The following is a 25,918-nucleotide window of genomic DNA, read 5'->3' as shown; positions in this document are numbered from 1 at the left end:
TTAAGCAGGGGAGCTGGATAAGCAGACTTGAATTTAGAGAAGAGTACTCACGTTACTATGTGGAAAGGGGCTTGGAGGAAATGTGTGAGAAGAAGAGTGAAGAACAGTAAGACCTTTTATGGAAAGTTGTAATAGTCCAAGGGAGAGAGAGGGATAAGAGTGAAGATGGAGAGAAGTACACAAACTGAGAAATACTCTGGAGGCAACATTGTCAGGATTTAGATGTGAGTTGGATATTGGTGGGTGAAGGAGGTGTCAAGGATGACTTTGTTGAGTGAAAGAATATAGCATTTTCCTATAGCTTGGTAGTAGAAATCATTTTGTCAGAATTAAGATGCTATGGAGTCCATGTAAAGAACACTGAATCAGTTGAGATTGGTTTAGGAACCCATATTTACATTCAGGCCCCTTCAGCATTAGGCTGTGTGAAGTTGATAAATCACAGAGTTTCTGCTTCCTCAAATGACAGACAAATGATCTTCTTAGAAGACGTAATTGAATGAAATTAGAGATTTAATTCAATATAATAAGTTTTTGTTGAATATCTATTTTGCCCATACCATGTCTAATGAAATCTGGAAAATCCTGTGATGTGTTTCTTACTTTTTGAAGATAACAAACTTAGCTGGAGAAGACAACACTAGTGCACATGAATATTAGGGTTATGTAGGATAAAACATAATGGCAAAACAAATTACATAGTGATGGCTAAATACAAAACTGAACATCAGGAAAGTGAGAAATCATTGTGACTATTGCCTTTTGGCTACTGTATAGGAAGGAGAACTTGGTTTTAGTCCTATGTGTGTGTTAAAGTTTAAAAGGCAAAATAAGTAAATAAATACAAATTTTAAAAATGGAGAAAAACATAGTGTGAATAAAGAAACAGAAGCAATTAAGGAGTGTTTGGAGTCAGTGAAGTATCTCATTTCACTGAAATGTGAAAATCCAAACTGGTGGATAGTGGAAGTAAATCTAGACAGATAAATCTGGGGCCAAATCAGAAAGTGTGGCGTGGCAGCTTGATCTTGGTGTAGTAAGATGTTGGGGAGCCACGGAAGTTTCTGAAGAGGAGAGAGAAGAAACAGGTAGAGACTAGTTAGGAGAGAGTGTGCTGGATATTTTGGATGGAAGAACAAGGAGATCAAAGAGAAATCTGAGTGGTGTGGAGGAGAGACTGAGAGATATTTCAGAAGGAGTCTCACAGAATTTGGCAGTTTTGCCCATAAAGGAAGTGGAGAAAGGAGAGTGTGAAAGGAGTACAGGGTTTTCAGTGAAGAGCCTGGGAAAATGACAGTTTTACTGCCAGAAATGGGTTACGAGGAAAGGGAGACAATAGGTAGGCCTGTTTTGAAGAGAACAAGTTCAGATGAGATTGTGATAATCAAGCAAGCATATTCTGTGAGTGAGATAAGAAAACTGGATTCAAGATTTAAGGGACATAGTCATAAAATGATAGTTGAGTACTGGATAGATTGCAAAAATGGCTATAATTCTTTGCATCTACTCCCGTCAAGAGGTGGGGTTTCTCTCCCCAACCCCTGAATCTGTGATGACCTTGTGACTTGCTTTGAGCAATAGAATGTGATGAAAAGTGACTTACTGTGAATATCAAGCCTAAGCCTTAAAAGGGCTTGCAGCTTTCATGCTCACTCTTTAGGAACCTCAAGATTGCCATGAGAACAAGCTAGCTTCCTAAAAGATGAGAGAGATAAATTGTCCAGTCATCCATATTTTTCCAACTGGGAGATAGCCTACCCTACCTTAAAAAACAGAAAATGACTATAAATGCATTATGACTGAGCCCAGTCAAGACCAACAGACATACTACTGAGCTGAGCTCAGGCCAAATTGTTGACCCACAGAATCTTGAGCTACATAAATAGTGTGGTTTCAAACCATTAAATTTTGGGGTACTTTGTTATGCAACCAAAGTGAATTGACACATAAACTCTGAGAGGGAGAGAGGGAGGGAGAGAAGAGGGGGGAAGAGAGAGGAAGAGAGACAAGCAGAGGGCAGTGTTATCTAAGTAAATCACATAAATTCAGGAAGAATTAACCTTGTAGATTTTACAAGATTTTATTAAAGCAACATTTCAATTACTTCATCATGTATCAAAAGCCAACAAAGTTTTAATGCCCCAAATACCCTCATTTTCACAAAAGGTGCATGCATAATTAGCATTAGGAGACAAGGTGAGAAGAAAATTAATTGAGGGTCTTGAAAGAAGAGAATGATTCATAAGAAGTGGGTTGACAATTTTACCATTTAGAGTGAACAAAGGCAAGAGGAACAAGTTAATATCAAATTTATCATGTCAGATGTTATCAGTAACATCCAAAGCATCAGCCAGGAGTAAGGTAATTATATAAGCTTCCATTTGCCAGGCAGGAAACCAGTCAGGCTGCGGAGACTTCCCCTTTCCTGGACAAATGCTTGCTAAATATTCAATGTGTCCCGGATATGGTTTGAGCTCTGTGGGCCTGTGTAGTTCTTCAGGGGACCTTATCCCACCTTCTTAGGTAATACAAATTAGAATTTGCTCCACCAAGACTTCTGACCCTTCATAAAGTGCAGGAGTACAGCAATCAGACAACAAAAAGAAATAAAAGGCATCCGAATCGGCAGAGAAGAAGTCAAACTCTCACTCTTTGCAGATGATATGATACTTTAGGTGGAAAACCCAAAAGACTCCACCCAAAACTGCTAGAACTCATACAGGAATTCAGTAAAGTGGCAGGATATAAAATGAATGCACAGAAATCAGTGGTATTCCTATACACCAACAATAAGATGGAAGAAAGAAATTAAGGAGTCGATCCCATTTACAATTTCTCCCAAAACCATAAGATACCTAGGAAAAAATCTAACCAAAGGGACAAAGAATCTGTACTCAGAAAACTATAAAATACTCATGAAAGAAATTGAGGAAGACACAAAGAAATGGAAAAACGTTCCATGCTCATGGATTGGAAGAACAAATATTGTGAAGATGTCAATGCTACTTAGAGCAATCTACACATTTAATGCAATCCCTATCAAAATACCATCAACTTTTTTTTGAAGAAATGGAACAAATAATCCTAAAATTTGTATGGAACCAGAAAAGACACCGAATAGCCAGAGGAATGTTGAAAAAGAAAAGCAAAGCTGGTGGCATCACAATTCCGGACTTCAAGCTCTATTACAAAGCTGTCATCATCAAGACAGTATGGTATTGGCACAAAAACAGACACATAGATCAATGGAACAGAATCGAGAGCCCAGAAATGGACCCTCAACTCTATGGTCAACTAATCTTTGACAAAGCAGGAAAGAATGTCCAATGGAAAAAAGACAGTCTCTTCAACAAATGGTGTTGGGAAAATTGGACAGCCACATGCAGAAGAATGAAACTGGACCATTTCCTTATACCACACACAAAAACAGACTCCAAATGGTTGAAAGACCTAAATGTGAGACAGGAGTCCATCAAAATCCTAGAGGAGAACACAGGCAGCAACCTCTTTGACCTCAGCCGCAGCCACTTCTTCCTAGAAACACTGCCAAAGGCAAGGGAAGCAAGGGCAAAAATGAACTATTGGGATTTCATCAAGATAAAAAGCTTTTGCACAGCAAAAGAAATGGTCAACAAAACCAAAAGACAACCAACAGAATGGGAGAAGATATTTGCAAATGACATATCAGATAAAGGGCTAGTATCCAAAATCTATAAAGAACTGATCAAACTCAACACCTAAAGAACAATAAATCCAATCAAGAAATGGGGAGAAGATATGAACATTTTTTCAAAGAAGACATCCAAATGGCCAACAGACTCATGAAAAAGTGTTCAACATCACTCGGCGTCAGGGAAATCCAAATCAAAACCTCAATGAGATACCACCTCACACCAGTCAGAATGGCTAAAATTAACAAGTCAGGAAACAACAGATGTTGGCAGGGATGTGGAGAAAGGGGAACCCTCCTACACTGTTGGTGGGAATGCAAGCTGGTGCAGCCACTCTGGAAAACAGTATGGAGGTTCTTCAAAAGTTGAAAATAGAGCTACCATATGAACCAGCAATTGCACTACTGGGTATTTACCCCAAAGATACAAATGTAGTGATCCAAAGGGGTATGTGCACCCCGATGTTTACAGCAGCAATGTCCACAATAGCCAAACTATGGAAAGAGCCAAGATGTCCATCGACAGATGAATGGATAAAGAAGATGTGGTGTGTATATATATATATATATATATATATATATATATATATACACATACATATACACATTGGAATACTATGTATATATATAAATGGATAAAGAAGATGTGGTATATATATATATATATATATATACACACACACACATACACACACACACACACACACAATGGAGTATTATGCAGCCACCAAAAGGAATGAAATCTTGCCATTTGCAATGACATGGATGGAACTGGAGGGTATTATGCTGAGCAAAATAAGTCAATCAGAGAAAGATATGTATCATATGACCTCACTGATATGAGGAATTCTTAATCTCAGGAAACAAACTGAGGGTTGTTGGAGTGGTGCGGGGTGGGAAGGATGGGGTGTCTGGGTGATAGACATTGGGGAGGGTATGTGCTATGATGAGTGCTGTGAATTGTGTAACACTGTTGAATCACAGACCTATACCTCTGAAACAAATACATTGTATGTTAAAAAAAAAAAGAAGGTAGTAGGAAGGGAAAAATGAAGGGGGGGAATCAGAGGGGAGACGAACCATGAGAGACTATGGATTTTGAGAAATAAACTGAGGGTTCTAGAGGGGAGGGGCGTGGGGGGAGGGGTTTGGGTTAGCCTGGTGATGGGTATTAAAGAGGGCACATGTTGAATGGAGCACTGGGTGTTATACACAAACAATGAATCATGGAACACAAATCAAAAACTGATGATGTAATGCATGGTGATATAACATAATAAAATGAAAAATAAAAGAAAAAAATAAAGTACAGGAATTTAATGACTTTCTTATTCTTCAGGTCCTTTTCACTTCTTCCTGTTTTCTAGATGATAAAATCAGTTTGTTAGATGTTGAAGCACTTGAAGCTCACTTCAATCTTACTTTGACCTACTTTGTTTTAGCAGATGCAAGAAATATCACCGAAGAGCTCATTAAAATGTACCTTCTGTGCTTTTGGAGCTATGCTCATTGCTAAGTTCTTAGCTGTCCTTAAGTTCTAAGGGGGAAAACAGTGACCTGTTACGACCTTAAGAAAGAAAAATGAAATAATAATGAAGGGCTATTCTAAGTAGAAATATCAGTTCAATAGAATGGAGTTACTAGAATAAAAGGCATAACTGATTGAAATAGAAAATTATCCTTAGAAAGTCATCACCGAGGAATTCACCAGGAAGCTAATTCTTACCTTGAGAGAAGGAAAACAAGGGGGCTCTGAGCATGTATCATAGCCTCAGATAACTTCTGGAGACAGACTCTGAGGCATGCTAAAGAAGGCATTCTTAGCATGGAGAGTGATGACCCCATGTAGGGGAGAAACATGCAGAGAAAGGCCCAGGTTTATAAGCAATCCTACCTTAACATCTAGCTGAGCTGCCCCTGTGAGACAGCCCAGGAAACCACATTGCAGAAACCATTCTAGAATCTAGAGGTGGACTTCTGATCTCGGGGTCATGATTTTGAGTGCCACGTTGGGTGTAGAGATTACTAGAGTCTGGGGGTGAACATGGCTCCACTGGAGCCCAGTTGTGTTCTCATTGTGCTCAAAGAGTTAATAATTAGATCCAGCTCTGATATTTTTTCCTTTTTAACATATTGTCTCTAATATTTTCATTATTAGGTTGTAGTATTCTTTGTGGACTAGTGGTATAATGAGAAGGAGGGATGTTACATCTTTAACGTACATTTGGACACTTAGCTGATAGAATTCACTAAGATATAATTTCAATTTTGAGCCAATAAGAATAAAATTGTTCCTATATTAAAATCAGAGAGTATTAAAAAAGAGATATTAGGAGTAAAATGCTTTAAAAACCCATTCTAAACCTTAAGTAAAATTGGTTTGGAAAATTTCATAATAGCCTAACAGGTTTGTGTATGCGTTTTTTAATATATGTACAATTGTTTTGAAGCTGATGTTCCACGGCTCATAAATTCTATTTGCCAGTATATTATTTATTCCACTTTCAACCTTAATACCATCATATTTAGACAATGGTAATAGTTTAAACCTAAAATAACCTTGACAAGTCCCCATAATGCAGAGCAAGGACATCACACAGAGCTATTCACTATCCTGGAGCCTTGACCTTTCTTTTATGAGGCTTTTAGGGATTGTCAAATAAGGCGAGGTTCTATGGTAGAATTCATGTTGAATTTGGGGAGAGAAGACCTGGGTTTGACTCTTCCCATCACTACTTCCCAGTACTAAATCCTTGGTCAATTGAAAATGAACTTTCTAAGCCATAGTTTACCTCACTTGATGGAAAACTCAATATATAATTAATCTGTTTGTTTTCTGGGGTTATTGTTACATCACATGGAATGATGCATGACATTGTCGAGTATTCAATGCCATGAACCTGCAATTGTCAAACATTCTGTGGGAAGATGGAAAGGTGGTCCCAGTTGGTCATCAAGCCTTGAATCCATTTAAATTTTTCAAATAGGGTGACCCTAGATTTTAAAGAAAACCTAGAGAGAAAATCTGAAAATTCACAAGGATGAAAAATAGTTATTTACACTCCTAAAGCCTTGCTGTAGGTTCCTCTTAATAAATTTACTGTTTAATTTAATTTATAAAAATATGGGTTTGAGAGAATTAGGTCTATTCTACCTGATTTATAATTCTCCATAGCTCTTACCATGATGTAACATCTTCTATTATTTGTTTATTGACCCCATCTCCAACTCTGAGTAACATATAACACTCCCGCATTTCGAGTGACTGGGAAAGTTCCATGCACTTAGTAGAATCTTTTTTTTAAAATTTTATTATGTTATGTTAATCACCATACATCATTAGTTTTTGATTTGTGTTCCATGATTCATTGTTTGCGTATAACACCCAGTGCTCCACTCAGTATGTGCCCTCTTTAATACCCATCACCAGGCTAACCCATCCCCCCACCCCCTCACATAGTAGAATCTTAAATAACGTGTGTTGAATGACTAAATAAATGAATGAATGAAATGATAAGATACACATGCTAAATTAAACATCACTTCTAAAATTTTCAAAGTAGGTTTCTATTTATAGCAACCAAACTATAATTTCACAATTACATCATGATATTATAGATAATTTGAGAGTAACTTTGTGAAATCTCATTTTGTTTAACAACCAATAACAACTCTTATGATTTGGTTTAGTACTAGGTGTCACTTATAAATACTACTGAAGACTTCACAACAGCCTCTCCTTCCCCCATGGTGAAAATTCTTTCCTAACTTCGCAGATGAGAAAACTGGGGTTCAAGAAATGTTAATCACTGGATTAAAAATCACACAGTTAGTGGGGAAAGGGAGGCAGAATTTGAACCCAAGGTTTGGATAGATCCAAAGTACACATTCCACACTGATAGTTCCTCCCAAAAAAGGATTAATTAAAGGTAAAAATTAAATGTGATTTAATGTTTGTTTGATAATGTTTTTATTGCATCCTTGTTCTGGATAAATACCATAAGAAGAATTTTCAATTCTAATCTGACAGTCATTTTCTCTTAGTGTTTAAAGACATTACTCTGTATTTTGGCATTTATTGCTGCTCTGAGAAGTCTACTTTTAATCTAAACATCATTTATAATAAACTCCCCAGGTGATTCTGATGTAGATGCTCCATGGACCACACTATGAGAAAAAGATTCTGGAAGTTAAAGAGACTCAGAGTTTCTACAGAATCTTTTTTTCCCAACAGCTCCAGGTTCTTCTGGCAGGGGGTGGTAGGGAGGTGACCCTTGATTCCATCCATGAGGAGGTCTGAGGTCATTCTCACTGAAGAGGCAGAGCACAGAAAATCTGGGCAGCTCAAACAACTAGTCAGTTGGCATCAAAACCAGAGCTGGAAGCCCAATCTTTTAACTTGTTCTACAAATGAGCTTCTAAAACTTAAATGGCATGTAAATCAGCTAGAGCTCATCTAAATGTAGATTCTGATACTCAGTAGATCTGGTGTGGAACCCAATATTCTGCACATCCAAGAAGCTCCCAGGCCATGCTGCTGGTCTCAGTCCACCCTTGCAATATGCTTAAAGGCTAAGGATTCCACATTCCTAGGCCCCCAACTTCCATTTCACTCCAACAAGGATCACTGCTGTTTGTACTCAGATACACATTACAAGGACCTTCTTTTCCCCCATTTTATCAGCACTTTCCAGGATATGCGCCAAATGAGGAGTGCTCTAATCAGCTTTTTTCACGTTAACATAGTGTGTAAGAGCACAGGCCCAGGTCTCAGATCGCCATTTACGAAACGTGTGACCTTGGACAAGCGACTCCAGCACTACATCTCTTTTTCCTCATCCTTAAAATAATAATAGTGATTCCTCATCATGCTGTTGTGATGGTTCAGACTCTGTGAGGTGGAGAGCACAGTGCTGGGTATGCAGCAAGTGCTGCATAAGTGTCAGCTATATGGCCTCTTATCATGTTGTCCTATTGTGTGACCCTCTCATTCAATATCCCTAGACTTATGAAAGGAGTCCCTGTCCTTCAGGGATTTTATGGGCTCTAATCCTTCCTCCTTTTAACTCCTTCAAAGAGTTGCTATGAAGATTAAGTGAATTAATATGCATAAAACACTTGGAGCCGTGCCTGTCACATAATTAGTACCCAAGATGGCTTAGCTTTTAGCACTTACTACAATGGTAATTAAATCACTTTAGAGGGATTTTTAAATCGGCTCTTCTCCCATTAGACTGCAAATCTTAGGAGAGTAGGGACTACATCTGTTTTAGTCACCTCTGTATCCCAAATTTTTTTTAAAGATTTTTTTTAAGTTATCTCTACACCCAACATGGGACTTGCACCCATTACCCCAAGATTAAGAGTTGCATGCTGTACCAACTGAGCCAGCTAGGTGCCTCTTTGTATCCCAAACTTTAACACTGAACCTGACATACCATCACTGCTCAATAAATGCAGTAGATTGCATAAATGAAGGACTATACGAATGAGTGAATGAGTAAAAAAACATCCTTGCCTTCCAGAAGAGATCCACAGGAAAAAAGTTTGAGAAGCACTCTCCTAGAGGATAGAGGCAGTGGGAGAGGGAGAAAAAAAATGATCCTGGGGAACCGGTCTGGGGCAGGTTTGGAGTAAGTGTTTTCCAAATTCCTTTGAGGATGAGGAGTTTATAAATGCCAGGCTGGAGTGAAAAAGTGAGCTGAGGGAAAGGAGTCTGGGGAAGGACAGCCAGCAGACAATGGTCTTGGAAAAAAATATGAGCTAACCGAGGTTTCTGATCAGATGTGTCAGGAGGTGCTTTGAGGTAATTAAAATAAGAAAAATGAGAAACCTTTGAATTTCCTGCATCGGGGGCTAACAAGGAACCCAGTGCAGGTATTGACAGGCTTTCCCTGACCTTTGGTCCTCAGGGAGGAGACAATCTGCATTTGTGAATTCTCCGGAGGAGCTTCTGGGATCACACAGAGAGAGAAGAGGGTTAAAATCAGACAGTATCAGAACATGATGCATGGCAGACATCAAAGGTCATGTCTACCTCCTCTTCCACCCACCACAGCAAATGGGTTATGCCTGGACAGAAGGGGGTGAAAAGGTTCCAAAGGAGTAGAAAGGAAAATTCATGGGCTTTTCTTAAGACGAGCTGATCACAGGGAATTGCTTTCCCCATATTGCATTTGGTTTTATTATAGTTATTCTTCAGTGATGATACCATCTCTGCAATTTATAATCTGGACATAAATCTCCCTTTGAGATGGAATTGCCCATCAAAGCATTTCGACAACTTTAGACACATCCCATAACTGCAGTCATTTTCCTGGTAGACTGGGGAAACGTTTCCCCTGTCTCAAGCACTCATCAGGGCATGGAGTGAAAACTGAGAGCAGAATGGCCTGTGACTGCACAAGGAAGGAAATGATGACAGTGACAACAGAGAGACACAATAGTGTCTAGGCCTGCACGGTCTCAACAAGGCTTTCCTATATTGTCTACGACAGTGATCTTCTCTGCAACTCTAGGGAGAGGAAGCAGTATTTCCATTTTATAGATAAAGAGACTGAGGCCCAGAGCAGGCAAATGAATGGTCTACAGGAGCAAAAGTGGCTGAGCCAGGATTTGGACTGGTTTCCTCTCATGCCAAGATAGTGCAGGCAGAAGACAGTCTTCTTGATGGGCATTCTGCCAGAACAATATGCTTAGAAAGCCTTTTATCTTGGTAAATGAGCCAAGTGTCTCAATACTTAGAGAAACCTTTTAACAAGGATATGGGCACAGGTACAATATGAGCCCCTCTCCTGGGAAAGCCATGCATCTATTCAAGCTCAGAAGCCTACGTGATGAGCGCCATGGCAAATTACCACCTGTCTTTCAGGTGTTCTCAATGTCTTTCACTCTTCTAAGGTCCATCAAGATACTCTATGCCTCTGTAGCTTCTAATGAGGCTAGAAACATGGTTATATTCACCCCAGAGATTCTTGGGTATACTCAGTTAAAATCAGTAGGGACCTATCTCAGGCACCTAGACATCTGTCAATAACCCAGAACATGCACATTTCTGGTATGTGCCAGAACCATAAATTGACCTTTCTCCATTTGAAATGATTTTTCAGGTCATTTGTATGGAAGGACATTAAGCTCTGCTTTTGTCTTCCTTCTGTACCAAATACATCATAAGGTCTTGAGAAAATTAACTCACCTCCTGGGGCTTCAATTTTCAGACTTAAAGAAATTAAGTTTTAATATTTTACAGTCATCGGGAAGAGGTCAGATGTTTTGAGGGTGTCACCTTTTCCTGCTGGGATGCTGACTCATATGGTAGGTCCATCTGACTTCAAAAGCTGGGCCCTATCCACTCTGCTAGACTGATCTCTAGGGCTTCCTCTGGCTTTTGCAATGTATCACTCTGTATTCCCTGAACTACCAAGGAAATTCTAAGAGCGTAAACTTACCAGCTAATAAATACTGAGTAAGGAGTCAAGTCTTTGGCCTTCCATCCACTACTATACTGCATTTATTTCCAAAATAGCCACCAAGAGCAAAGGTGTACTTTAAATATACTTACCTTTTTCCTATTAAATATTACAATTCTTCAGAAAAACACTGGGGTTTTGGTCAGTGTATGCAAGTGTGAATCCAGATTCTATTCATCATTAATTGCATATAGCCATTCTAAATGTCCATTTTTTCATCTGTTAAAAGTTCATAACATTTTAACACTGTCTCATTTGTTGATTGCTGGAATCAAATGAGACAATGTAAGCCAAGTGAATGTAGTAAAGTGTTATATAGAAGGGATAAAAATAGTAAAAAAAATAGAGATATCTTACTTGTCTTTGTTAGGCAAGTTATACAGAATGTTTGGGAAAAAAATAGCATAAAAATCTTGGGGTGAACCATGCAGCAAAGCATCTGAACATAAGAAAAGTAGAAACAGGAAGTATTGATCAAAGCAGATGATGATCGCTAATGATCACTAGGTCTCTTGCCTAGTGGTTCTAAACCACAGGTTATTAGGCATTGTCTGGAGATAATTTTGGTTGTCACAACTTGGTGGTGGTGGTGGTGGGGGTTGTTACTGACATCTAGTGGATAGAGGCCAGGCATGATGCTAAACATTCTGCAATGCATAAAACAACCCCTCACATCAATGAATTATCTGGGCCAGAATGTTAATAGTGTTGAGGCTGAGAAATCCTGGCTTATTAGAAGTTGTAGGAGTTAAGAAACGAGTATATTCAGTTTATTCCTGTGCCTTAGCACCTAGCACTGTACTTGGCATAAAGTGGACACTATCTATCTATCTATCTATCTATCTATCTATCTATCTATCTATCTATCATCATCTATCTATCTACATTTGTTGAATAGATGGGTGAGGGAATGGAACACCAACAGAGAACCAAATAATGTAAGTTAAACCTAGTTCAGATGGCCATGGAAAATCTTAGTTCTTCTAGGTTTCCTCTCAGTTTATGCTCCATCTTCTTTACTTTCCTGCCCTGTCGAAGCTTCTTCCCTTTCTTTCCTTCCCAAACACTAGGCAAGAATAAGCACAGCCTGTCAAATCTGAGAATGCCTAGGAGCAAGAAATAATGCTTATAAGACACAAGCTTTGCATGAACTCTTCTAGCTACCCCCTTCAAACCATTCATTTCAGCCAGACAGTAATCACATCTGTAAATAAATGGATTCATTCTTATTCCTTCTCTGAGCATGAACAGATAGGACCAAAAGCACATATTTCCTGCAAATGTCTTGCTAAAACAGTTCAATTATGCTTTTAGGAAGACACATCCTGGGCCATGAAATAGAAACTAGGTTTAGGTGAGAAAATGGAAAATAAAAGGCATTTAGTTCTGGGAGTGCAATTATTATCTGTTCATCCGTGTATCTCCCATACCTAGCCTGGTGACTGGCACATGGCAGGCATCCTTAAATATATGATGAATGAAAGGAGAGCCTGGTGAAGTCAATGTTCTAATCTTTTCCTCAAATCTTCCCCCAAATAATTTTTTAAAATTTTTCAATTAAAAAAATTTTAAGTCTCAACCACCCAATTTCACAGGAAGGCAATTTGAAAGCCTTAGGTTTTGAAAAAATTGTATCCATTTTTCTCTGTCATGGAGATCCCAAACCAGATAAGGATCTATGGGTTCATCACTGAGAGGTAGATGTCAGTATGGTGACTTAAAAAGTCCTTGCCGTAATAATTCATATTGGATGCAAACATTCTTAAGACCATATTATAACAGAAATAAAATAAGCCTGAAATATGTGTCATACCTTTGCCAGAAAGTCTGCACTGAGACAATGTGTGGTAATTTGGAAGGATTTAAAGATTCAGTAAGCAAGGCTAAAGAGGTCACATGGGGACTATCAATAAAAACCTTTTGTGCCCAACACATCAGTCCCCCAAAGGACCATAATGTCATGATTATCCAGTTATACTGGCCAACCCAAAGCTCCACAGTGAACTGCTTGCCCTGTGCTGGGAATAAGCTTTCCAGGAACTGTAGTGGAATGTGTTTCAAGTTGCCCCAGAATAATTTTCCATTAGTACTTTTGGCTAGAATCTGTGTCAAAAAAATGACCACTGTAAAATATATTAATTACGCAGATCCATTAGTCAGCAGAGCAGAAAGACCGAGGTGTTTCCGTTTTCAACTCGTCCCTAATCTTTAAACATTTAAAGATACATCGATGACCAAGAACCTCTTTTAGAGGATTTAGCCCTTCATGTACTCATATCAAGCTCAAAATCCTCACTGATTCCATTTTCTTACCCAAGTATGGAACAGGACCATTAACTCTGTTTGTACACCAGCTTAGAATGTTTGATGACAAACTTAAGACTACTCTAACACTCATTATGCCTTAGACCAGCTGCTTTCTCCTTACTTAGCAGATCATTTTTAAGCTCTTAGTGATCAACATGTTTAAGTAGACATATCCATAGCCAAAGAAAAAACAGAAGGAAAGACAGGTAGGATAAAGTACAATCTCTACTGCTATTTATTTTGAATTTGATCACCTCTGTGAAAAAAGCTGTATCTTGCAGATGGAGACTGAAATACGACACGCTTCATAAAACTGTCTTTAAGTTTAGTTTTAAGGAAGAGCCTGTATTTGATGAGCACTGTGGCGAAGCACAACATATTTCGTTACAGTAAAAGTGCTTATTTGATGGCTCTAATATATTTAGGATCCTCATAAATACTCTTGGAAAAAACAGATTGATTTAAATCTGTTCCAAGCTTGCCTCTGACAAAAATGACTATCATTTTGGAAACATTTTATTGTGTACTACATGCTGAATTCTTTTTAATTAACTGGGTGTTTACACCAGGGCAGGAGGTGGAGAGCTCAAAAGCTATTGCTTATTAGACACAGAAAATCACACCACGAAGTCAACATGGTGTCAACACCTCAAACCTTAACTCTCAGTCCTCCCATTTTGTGGTGGGTAGTTTTGTTTCTTTGTTCATTTTTTTAGATCCCTCTGGGTTTTGGTGAAATATAGCAAGGGTGTCCTGTGCTGGCTTCTATCTTCTAGTAACATTTCCACCACTCATAATCTGTTCTCTCTCACTGGAGGAAATAAAATGCAGCATTTCACAGACTCACCTCATGACTAGTATGCCTTGCCTCCAATCCAAAAACTGCCAGTTGGAGAGAAATTTCAAACATATTGATTCTATGTCAGTGCATTTTCCCCCCATAAGACTCAATTGAATTTTATTGGCTTAAATGGATTTCAAATGGCAAGCTCAGGTGCAGAAGAATGCATTTGGGGACTCTAGATTTCAACTTTGTCATGCTCCTCAGCATGCCGATCGGTAGCTGTGTTCATTTTTTAATGACCCAGGTGGTACAGACACTTTGCAATATTCTATCTGAAGTGCCACCTCAGTTCTTTCCAGTAGCCAAAAGTGAAAGAAAATCATGCTGGGGTGAGTGAAAGCAAGTGGCAAATTCTACAAAGTTCTCTACAAATAATCAATTCAGTTGTAATTGCTTTTTACATTTGCGTCAATGATGAACCAGACTTGAGATTTTGATATTTTGAAGTTATCGTCCCATCTTTATTTTTACTCTACATTCAAAAGATTGAAAGTCAAAGGGATGGGTCTCTTTTAATCAGTTAAAAAGGCTACCTTAATTTAGCCACTTCTGCATATATCTCTCCGTAGGCTGGCTCCCTTTTGTCATGTCCACATCTTTCTAGATGCACAAGTTGAGTAGAAATAAAACACACATTCTCCAGTTTCAAACACATAATTAGCTTGGAGTCACAAAAGCACAGCCTGAGAAGAAGGAGGTTATGTAGTGTCGGAAGGGGGAAAAACAGTAACAAAAATACGGTGTGCTATTGTAAGTCCTGAGAAATCATTCCAGTCCAGGAGTTAATTGAAGATTGCATGGATGAAGTGAAGCCCTGACAGAGGGAACAGATGAAAAGAATGACTTTAGAATGAACCTACCCGGTTCTGAGTTTCATCATCATCATCACCATCATCACTGTGTTGACTCAAGCCACTTATATACTTGCCCTATGTCTCTGTTTTCTCATCTGTAGAATGGGGAGGTTGTGTTATCTCCCTCGTGGGATGGTGATGAAGGTTAAATAAGCTATTTTAAATGCTTGGCACAGTTAAGCAGACAGTGGTACTTATTCAATGGAAGTCACTTTTGCATTCTTTATTTTGCTAAAAAGAATAAATGATCTCAATTTGACATAAAAATTCCCTGTATTATTTTCCCCAACATGGCACAGATTTTTATTCCTTGGAATAGATTACAACAGTTTTTTGGTGATGGCATTCTGTCTGGGCTTTTCTGAAGTGATGCTTTTAAAGACCATGCACACTAACGCTGAATCAAACTAAAGATCTTGACCTGTTTAAGATACAGATGCCCCATTGCCCTTCCTATGTCAGTGATTCCAAGCATGCTTGGAGGCTTCACACTTTTGTAAACTGGCAACCTGGAGGAAAAGACAGATGCTTTTACCTGTAGGGTGCTAGCCCCCCTCACATCTTCGTTAATCTACATTACTGAACAGCTTCAGATGATGATAAACTCTGTTTTCAGGTAACAACTTTGTACATAACCTGTTCTAAAGCCATGAAAGGAGAAGGATGACAAAAGGCATTAGGGAAGTTGAGGAAGAGGGTATGGGTGGGGAGGGTGAGGGAAGTTCCTTTAGCAGGAAATACCAACAGCCCAAGGATAAAAGTTTTGTTTGTTTTTCAGTGACTGATCTGCTAAGGAACACTTGGTTCCAGTGAGGGTTTATGGCATTGAAAGCTGTTGTTAGTAACATTGTGACCCTGGTAACAGGCAATATAAGTTCATGTGTGTTTGTAGGGTTTTTGAGGTTGAACTATTTTTGAGGCTGAACTAGATTAATCAAAATTCAGAATTCTGTTTGTCAGAAAAGAGTAGATTCATTCCAGCATGCAAAAGGTGTGTGAGGGGCAGAATGCCCCAAAGAAAGTAGATGTGAGTATCAGTGCATTCCTAGATACTCATTACTAGTTCCATGAATTGTCCTTAGATGATGCAGGATCTAAATAATTGCTATTCTGAAGATTCTATGCCTAAAATGTCTAGGCATGCACAACATTCCCGACTTCACTTTCAAAATCTTTGAAAAATATTTAATCAGACCTCATCTTGCATCTCATTCAAAGGTGCCTTTAACTTTCGTTATAAATATATTCTAATTCATCTCACCATGAGAAAGTCTGTGCAGATTTGTTGATTGTGTAACATAAAGAGAAAATTAAAGCATTAGTTTGTTTCCATTGGGGCAATTACTTAATCGTCTTATCATCTCTGTCTAGGGTAATTATATTCACAGAATTTCTCCCAGACTTCTGAATTAATAACAGAGAATTCAGACCTTCCAAGACTCTCTGGAAACAAAAGAAAAACGCAGCTAGCCAGGTAATGCATTTAAAAGTCGTTACGAGCAGCGGTGACCAGATAGTCATGTTGCTCTAGTCTGAACTTAATAACAGCAACTTTGCTCTTGATCAGCTTTGGATACAGAAACATAAGAGCCAGGGCTGGGCATCTGACAGATGGTGGCACAAATATACTGTGCAAATAAGACAGAAGAGAAGCAACAGCTTGTGATTGCATCTTTTCACGGAATGCTAGAGATTTACTTTAATGATCTGAATACTTTTCATAAATTCAGTTCATTTAAAGGTTCACACATACCCAATTTTACAGTAAAACTCATCTCATTCATTCCACCTTTATAAGACCTTATGAAATTAGCACACCCCTTTAGGCACTGTAATACAATATTTGGCAGCTATTTATGGAGTTTAAGAAATTCTTGTTCTGACACTGATGAAGAAACTTTAATTAAAATGGTAAGCAGGCTGTAGCACAATGATTATACTTAGGACATTAAACACTCCAAAGCAGAAGGGTGGGGTAGAATGACATTACATTTTTATAAAGCCAAATATAAGTTTGCTTAAATAGTTTCCTTACTATGTTGAAAGAAACCCGACACATCCCTCAACAACTAAGGTAAGCATCACATTATCACACAGCACAGCCTCTTTGGCTTAAAAAATATGACTATAAGAAAGCAAAGTAAAAAAAAAAAAAAAGATGTTACCACTAAAGATTTCAAAAATGATATTTGGAAAGAAAAGTGTGCAGCCTAAATGTACCTATGCAAATACACACACACACACACACACACACACACACACACATGCACACGCACACACACACATCTCCCCAGACAGCAGTAAATCAAGAGAGATATAAAAACTTACCGGAGCAAATATCACCATACACATTTACAAAAGAATTGATAATCCAACTTCCCTCTCCTGAAAGAAAATAGAGGTTGTCTCATACTAAAAATAAAGCTTCTCTGTCCACAGCACCAGCCACTTGTCCCTCTTTTTATGAAGCAAAGGAGGAGAACAAGAAAATCAATGAGGAGGGAAAGTGAGATGTTATACCAATCAGGTAGCAGCTTCTGCTTTATTTGCAGAGAGATGGCAAAACGGTCATATTATTAGACAGTGACAACCCACAGCCGAAGTATAGCAACCTGATACTTCCCTCTGGCGAAAGGCTGCCTGCCTTGTGGGGAGGTGGTTACCATCATGGTGAGCTCCCACACTTGGCTCTTTGCTCACAACTGAAAGCGCAGGGCTGCCGTGAGCAAGCAGACTGCATCATGAAGAGAGCACCATCTCCCCCTTTACTCCAGGAGCCCCCTCCTCCCTCAACATAGCGCTTAGAAACAAACTGGGAAACAGAAAGGAGCCAGGATTTTGTGGGTTGGGGGTGTGGGTGGGAAGTGGTGGTTTTATAAAATCCTGATGAATAGATTTGCATAGATTAGGTAAATGTTTATATGTTTGTTAAAAAAAATTGCCCTCATTTTTTTGGAAATGCCTGGATGTTATGCATGATACCCATTTGCGAAATTAATGTACCACCCATAAGTAATCATTAAGGTGATGGTACAGGACAACTTTTTGGGCACTGGCAACTGGGGAAGGAAGGAACAAATTACAATCTGGGTGTTCATTTGTCACAGGAGTGTTACTTAAAGCCTTTTGCAAAATCATAAAATTGAAAAGGCTTCAGAGGTTTAAACATGACCTGGGTCTACTTTTCCTATGAATGGGCTTCTGCAGGAAGGAGATGAGCTTGGCTAGTTCAAGGGCCCCAAATCATGGCGTCCTGAGGCAACACGTTTTGGGGGGAATTGGCACCAAATTCATGAAGAGGCTGCCTACAGTTTCCACGCTCTCCTCACACTGGCTTCCTGAGGGTGATTTCTCTCCATGGCCTGTACCACAGCAATGGCCCAAGAAACCTCTAGGCCTCTTCCCTTCCCGTTCCCCACTTCGGGACCCCACTCAGTACAGGAATAGTGTTAGGTTGGCTCAGGTGTCCCTACTTTATCTTTTGTGCAGTTGGGGATGGCCAGACCCAAACTTACCTTGACTGGCTATGTTTTTTATTGGTAGATAATAATTCAGAATTTGTCCAGAGTCTTTCTTTGTGTTCCCCCACCCCTCTGTCTCTGTCTCTCTCTCCCTCACACACACACACACATACCACCACCACACTGTATCCCATCATCATTATTACCACCACCTCCCTGACTCCCTTTCTTCCATCTCCATACACAGAGTAACAACTCAGTGGACAGGGAAAGGTGGCAGGTCCTGTGGGAGGTTGTAGGACCAAACAGACAAACAGACAAGTAAAACATGATGAGGAGCCAGACAACCCAGGGTCTAGTCCTGAGCCTCCACTTCCCAGCCAAGTGACCTGAGAAGTCCCTTAAGATCTCTGAGCCTCGGTCTTCTGTAAAGATCTGGAGTGCTGTTACTGGAGAAGTGTGGGGAACAAACAAAAGATGGCTAAGGCAATGCTTCCCAACCCACACCACACACAGACAACCTGGGATAAGGATGCTCCAGCTGCCTTTCTCCTCCAGCTTTGATCCAATTGTTCCTTGCACACAAGCCTTCGGGCACTCATGAATGCTTCAAATTGTGCACACCCCATGGTCCCTTTGAAATTCTGATAGGAACTTTATGCCCCCTTACTCTCTCTGCCACCACCCCTCATCTGCCAATTGAAAAATCACTGCATTTCAGTGATGGAAATTACTCAGGGGAGTAAATTAAGCAAATGAACACAGCCGAAGCAGAACAAAAAAGGCTAAGAACTGCCAGGCATTTAAGTTCACATCCCGTAAACATCTGTTGAATAAATGAATGAAAAACTGAGTGAAGGAGTAACATTCCCGTGCTGTAGCTCCTTGGTAGGCAGTGTTGGAGCAGAGCGGAGGAAGTCACTGTTCTAGCCACACACCCAGAGAGGAGAACAACACTTAATAGTTTTCTCAGGGTGGAGAGTGAGTCAGTCTCAGCCCTTTTGAATACTGAGATCCCCATTTCAAGTAAAAGAAAGAAAAGTTTTGTCTTCCACATAATAATAGCAAACATTTCTTGAATATTTGTTCTGTGCCAGATACTCTACTAAGTGATTTCCTTCCTTCTTTCCTTTTTTTGTATAAATGGATTCCCTTAAGTGGGCATCACAAAAACTAGGAAGAGCTACTATTTTCATTCCAGTTTACCGGAGAGGAAATCAAGACCCAGAGTTAAGCAACCTATTTGAAGGTACATAGTCAATACTTGATAAAGCCAAGACTTGAACCTAGTCAGATGCCAGACTCCAAGCTGTTAACTACTCCCTTCCAGTACTACATGACGGTACCTACACTTTTATTTATTTAGCCTACAGGGTATGAGTAATCCACATATGGATACACGGACCCTGAAATAACTCCACTGCTCTTCTCGCAGGGTAGAGACCAGGAACCCTGGTGTAGACAGGTTTACTGAGCTGACAAATCCCATGCCCAGGCTCTGCTGATTTCGTATGAACTTGGCCACCTTACTTAACACCCTGGGAGATAGGAGGCATGAGGCTCAGTCTTGGGATTGCTAGTGGTCTGCTCAATGACCGTGTGTCCCCTAAAACGTCCATGCTTTAGTTTTTTTCATGTTTGAAGGGTTTCCACTGAATGATCTCTAAAGGCCTTCCTGGGTCCACTTTGACTAGCTAAGGGTCTAACACTAAAAATTCAATTCAAATCTGATGGTTGAGTTACCTTTTTCAGCCTCATATTTTGTGCCAAATAAAGTGCTAATATTCTCTACAACTTCCTTGCTACCGCCCTACCACCAATGATCTCTCACCTGAACCAATGCAATAGACCCCCAACAGGTCATCCTTTTACTCTTATCCTTACAAATCATTCTCTATGTATTATCCAGATTGAGCTACTGAAAGTATAAATTAAATCATATCACTCATCTGATAAAAATTTCAATAGCTATCCAGTAGGCTTAAAGTAAAACTGAAATTCTTTACTGTGGCTACAAAGCCTTTTGTGTCCTGGCTCCTTTTTGTTTTGCATCTAATTCCAACCCTCTCTCTATCTACTCTTCAGCCACACTGGCCTTCTATGCCTTTGCCCTTGTTATTCCTTCTGCCGAGAGGGTCCTTCTTCCCTGACCACCTACCCTAAAAGACCTCTCTCTTCCCAGCTACCCCCTTTCACATTATCCTTTTTTTTTTTTTTTAATTGTCATTTGTATGTGTGTATGAGATGTGTTTTTTTGGGTACTTCTTATTGCCCTTGTTTATTTATTGTTTTATTGATTATCTTTCTTCACCAGGTGATAAACTCTATGGAAGTAAGAAACTTGTTTGGCTCAACACTATATCCTTGGCGTTTAACATAGCAGGTGTTCAATTGATATTTGTTGGATAAACAAATGTATGAATAAATGAAAAAATCAACATGAGAACAAATTAGACTTGAGACAGAGGCAAAGAAATCTAAGTTTATAAAAAACCTTAGCCTTGAAAAGCAGAGCAGGTGAACAAGGGTGATTGATTCATTCATATTAATGGACAATGACTATTTTTACGTCCTCATTCAGGGAACACTCCTGAAAGGCTGCAGATTTCAGCATCATATTGATTTAAATGGAGGTCATGCTAAAGATAGTGGAGGGCTCCTATTGTGAACCACACTGATCAGATGTTTTATAGAAACTTGGGTTCCCAGGGTTCAGTTCACCTAGGCCCATACAGAGAAGCTGGTATTTTGATACTCTACACATTTGTCTTTAGAGAAGTAGTCCTGTCGGCTAGCCACTGAGACTGTCCTTATCTTCCAATTTATCAAGCAGTTCAGACAGTAGGCTACCACTCTCTAACATGCCATTGGAACTGACAAAAATAAAGCCATATGCCATTATTTGATGGTTCATGTTTGAGAAGTGATATTAACATTGTTGCTACTACCTTAAAAATAACATTTATCCATTATTAGACTATTAAAAATAGAAGTGCAGTGTTTTCTAAGTTGAGTATTTGTAGAGAAGGTTAAGTAGATTAAAATAATCTGTGAGTCTCTGAAAATCTCATTAGCAATGCTAATTTCCAATATGGTCCAATCTTTAATTCTGAGCTTTCAACTGCATATGGCCTTCAGATAACTTCAAACAAATTTTTTTTTCTTTGAACTGGAAAGCTTGTCTCTCCTTTGGTGGACATACTTCTGGTGTATGTAACAGTTCCTCTCCCTTACAGCTTGTATTCCTAAACATCTGGCCTCTCATTAGGAGTCCTCTCAGGCCTGCCTGCTCCAGGGTTAGACAGTGGGAGACCTAGCTTTCTAAGCATTTAGCAAACACGGAGAGGAAAATTCCAGCACCATGAGGATCTCTCCTTTGCTGTGGGGGAAGGGAGGTAATGAAAGACAAGAAGACTACTCTGGCCATACTAATAAAACACCAAGGGAGTTAGCTAAGGTTCTTCTGTTTTGCTTCCAAAAAATTTCAACTCTTTCAAGCTATAGCAATGAGAGCACTTACAATCAATCGACTTACGGAACAACCTTGACATCTTTAATGGTGTTTTCCCTGCTCTGACTGAGCACAACTCCTACCAGGGGTAAAATGCAATTTTTTCTAATGCAAACAGGTATATGGAGTCAGGGCAGAACTTTCTAAACCTCTTGTCTTTTATTTCCCTTGTAAGAGAAAGAATACTTTTCTCCAACTCTGTGTCTTTTCCTTTTCAAATATCTAATGAGACAAAATCAATATCACTTGAACATATTTATTTATTAGGTCATTAACTTTCCTCATTAGAATTCAAGGCTGGCTAAAAGAAGCTGAACATAGAGGAGAAGTTTGTGGAAACAGGAACACTAAGAAATATAGTGGGACAAAATGTGAGGAATGTTAGGATATTTGGTTGGAAATGTAGTCCCACCCGGGAGGAAAAAGGAGTCAAAATGGTAGTTAAAATAGCAAATCAAATCTGTTTAAGACCCATTTTCTGAAGACCATGAGTCTAAACTCTTCAAAAGGAGGACAGTATCTTACTCATCTGCAAGTTCTCAGCCCAGAGCAAAGTATCTGGCACAGAGCAGCCAAGCAAAGATGATGTGTGTAATGAGGGATGGACAGAATCATCTAGGGACAAAATATGTATGGCTAAGGAAGGCATTGTGCTGGTCAGCTTCTGTTTCTCCTTCTAGATCCCCTTTCCTGCCCACTCTGTGTCCCAGCAGGCTGACCTAAATGACCACATCAATGAGCCACCTTTCCCCACGTCATCCCAATGGGAGGTGCAGCCAGTGGAAAGTATAGTCAGATCAGAGAGTGGGAGGAAACTGTGGTCTGGGTATTTACTCTCTTGATCCCTCTGATGGGTCCCTGATTAGATATACCCTTCTGGCAAAGGCTACAGTTGCTGTGAAGTTGCCTTCTCCATACAGTTTTTCTGTGTGTGTGTCTCTCTTCCGGCAGTTGACACTTCAGGCCTGGGTTGGTAACAGCTCCCCTCTGTTACTTACTAGGTACAGTACATGCACCATCACTTTTTGCTTTATTTAAACACTGCCCACCTCTTTTTAATTCACCTCTTTTAAAAAAACTCCTCTCAATGAGTCAATCTGACTCACCTGGACTCTGACTATACAAACAGGTGGATTTGAGTTCCAGTTCTGTCCCTTACCATTCATGTAGTCTTGTCCCATGCCCTCACCTATAAAATTGGGTACTTGTAAACTAATACATACAGACTGCTCAGTACATAGCAAACATCTGACATATAACAATAACGATGATAGTTATAATCTTGATAGTGATCATCTTTGCCAGCTTCTGTTTGCTTTATAGTTGTGATGCATAGCACGTCCATTTCTCCTCTAAAGAGCTTATCATGTTTTGGAAAGGAAAGGAAAGCCCATGCTCTGTTCAGAAAGATTTAGCAGATTTTCCTTCCTTCAATATGAGGGAATATAGAAATGACATTGAGGCATATGGCTTAAAGCAAATAAATATTTGTTGAAAATTGGTTTTGAGAGTTGGTATTTCTGAATATTCATAGTACACTGGTCAATCTACTCAGCCTATAGAGCAGGTATGTGGAGAGCTGCATCTTTTCAATACTTGGTGGAGGACAGTTTATGGATTCCTGGATATCCATCCATGATCTCCAGGGCCTCAGCAATGACTCCAAATTTATTATGTACTGGGTAATCTTCTGCATTCATTCCTCCTCTAATTAAATTTTCCAAGCCAATGGAGGGGCTTAGTCCCATTAGAAATTCCCTCAATGTCCCAGAAAGAATATGTCTCTGGAGAGAAGGGGACTAGGGTTTTACATATCAACAGCTAAAGCCTCCTTGGAGGCTCATGTTCTCAGTAGGGAAGAACAATTCTGAAATCCACAGAAACTCTGTTAATGTCTTAAAGTGAGAGGGCGATCATTCATTAGCCTAAAAATTTCAGTTCCACAACTGTTTATGGAGTGTGGGCTATATGTCAGGCACGTGCCAAGTTCTGGGGATTTGGTCATGAAAAAGTTAAACATTGTTCCTGCCTGAAATGAACTTTGGATCTTTCTGATTTTTTTGCATAAGGCAAAATCCTACCAGGGCCTGGTGTATAAATAATGCTTAATACATATTTGTGGAATTATTGAATGAATAATGCTGAATTTCTATGATGTATTTCCTAATTATAAAGGAAAAGCATGAACATATTGCCCTGGTCTCACATTTTTATTTATTTTTATTTTTTTAAAAGATTTTTATTTATTCAAGAGAGAGAGAGCGAGCCCGTGGGAGAGAGCATGAGCAGGGGGAGGGGCAGAGGGAGAAGCAGGCTCCCCACTAAGCAGGAAGCCATATGCCCAGCTAGATCTCAGGACCCTGGGATCATGACCTGAGCCAAGGGAGACACTTAACCGACTGAGCCACCCAGGCACCCCTAGTCTCACATGTTTTAAAATGTAAAATATAACCATAAAATAAATATTTGGATGAAATTCTTGTATGTACTAGAATATAGATGGCATATTCAATGACCAAAACATCTCAGCTCACAATATAATTATAAGGATAATCTTTAAAACAATTTTTAGGGGCACCTGGCTGACTCGGTCGGTAGAGCATGGGACTCTTAATCTCAGGGTTGTGAGTTCAAGCTCCACACTGGGTATAAAGCCTACTTTAAAAAAATTTTTTTTAACTTGAGGATAGTTGACATACAATGTTACATTAGTTTCAGGTATACAATACAGTGATTCAAGTCCTCTCTCTATGTTATGCTATGCTCACCACAAGTGTAGCTACCATCTGTCACCATACAACACTATTACAATATATAAGGATAATCTTTAATATCATACTTTTAAGCCGAATGCCAAGAAAGCTGTGGAGATGCTCCTTGGCACACAGTGGAGATAGAAGATGGTGCAAGGGGCTCTATCTTCTCTGCTTCAAACCACTCCACTGTTAGCTCTTCTATATCCCAGGCTTCTGTACATGACTGCACTTGAGCAAAAATTTTACATCTTAAACAAGAAAGCATGGAGAACCACTGACCTAATGGTGAAATTTGGCAATTGTCATTTCCTGCAGTGCATCTTTCCGATACAAATAATGATGCTAATATTTATTCCCGGCTATTAGTCTAAGCTCTGTTCATACACGGTCTCATATGATTATCATTCAACCCTTCCAGAATCTATTGTTATCTTCATTTTACAAACGAGGAAGCTAAAGTTTAGTGCAGTTCAAGAACTTGCCCTAGTCTGCACAGCTAAAAAGTGTTAGAGCTAGGGTTTGAAGCTGGGTTGTCTGACTCAAAAGTCCTGATTGTAAATCTCCATATCACTAGCCTTGTTAATGGGTTTAGCATATACAAGGTGGGCAGCTGAACATCACCTCTCTGACTGACCTTGTACTCACTGGAAAGCAAAGGCAATGATGCATTTGAATTGCATAATTTCTGATGATTATACCTGTTGTTCTGGTGTAGGGGGTTAAAAGTGGTCCCACCATAAACCTCTGGACCATACAATCATTCTTCCTTCTATCTTGCATAGCCCAATATTGTTTTGTACATAGTAGGTACTAAATATGTCTTTGCTAAGTAATTAAAAAAGAAGAAACCATGGATAAACTTGTTTAAACCCATATTCATAATTCTAGTTGGAAAGAGCAAAGACAGCTGTTTTCTTCCTACCACTTTTTATAATAGAGAGAGCTCTATCAACAAATAGATGGCTTACAAGTGTGACTGTTCCTGAGACATATTTCTTCAAGCCTGGTGTGGAACCACAAGATGAGTAGTTGTTGCTATGATTAAG

At 39.3% G+C, this 25,918-nt stretch overlaps 1 protein-coding gene across 3 annotated transcripts in view; it reads right to left on the bottom strand.

The window, feature by feature from the left end:
• Positions 1-25,918, bottom strand: part of SYNPR (synaptoporin) — a 308,866-nt gene that overhangs the window by 145,197 nt on the left and 137,751 nt on the right. The window contains exon 1 of one of the 3 annotated variants that reach the window (XM_027586732.2): positions 17,473-17,846. The exons of the other annotated variants lie outside the window; for them this stretch is intronic. Within the exon in view, the coding sequence (XP_027442533.1) occupies positions 17,473-17,496 (24 nt within the window). The 5' untranslated portion in view covers positions 17,497-17,846. Of the gene's footprint in view, positions 1-17,472; positions 17,847-25,918 lie in introns of those variants that run through there. 3 annotated transcript variants of the gene reach the window in all.

This window comes from Zalophus californianus, chromosome 1 (genome assembly GCF_009762305.2).
Source record: "Zalophus californianus isolate mZalCal1 chromosome 1, mZalCal1.pri.v2, whole genome shotgun sequence".
Taxonomy (NCBI): domain Eukaryota; kingdom Metazoa; phylum Chordata; class Mammalia; order Carnivora; family Otariidae; genus Zalophus; species Zalophus californianus.
This window is presented reverse-complemented; position numbering and strand designations above follow the sequence as displayed.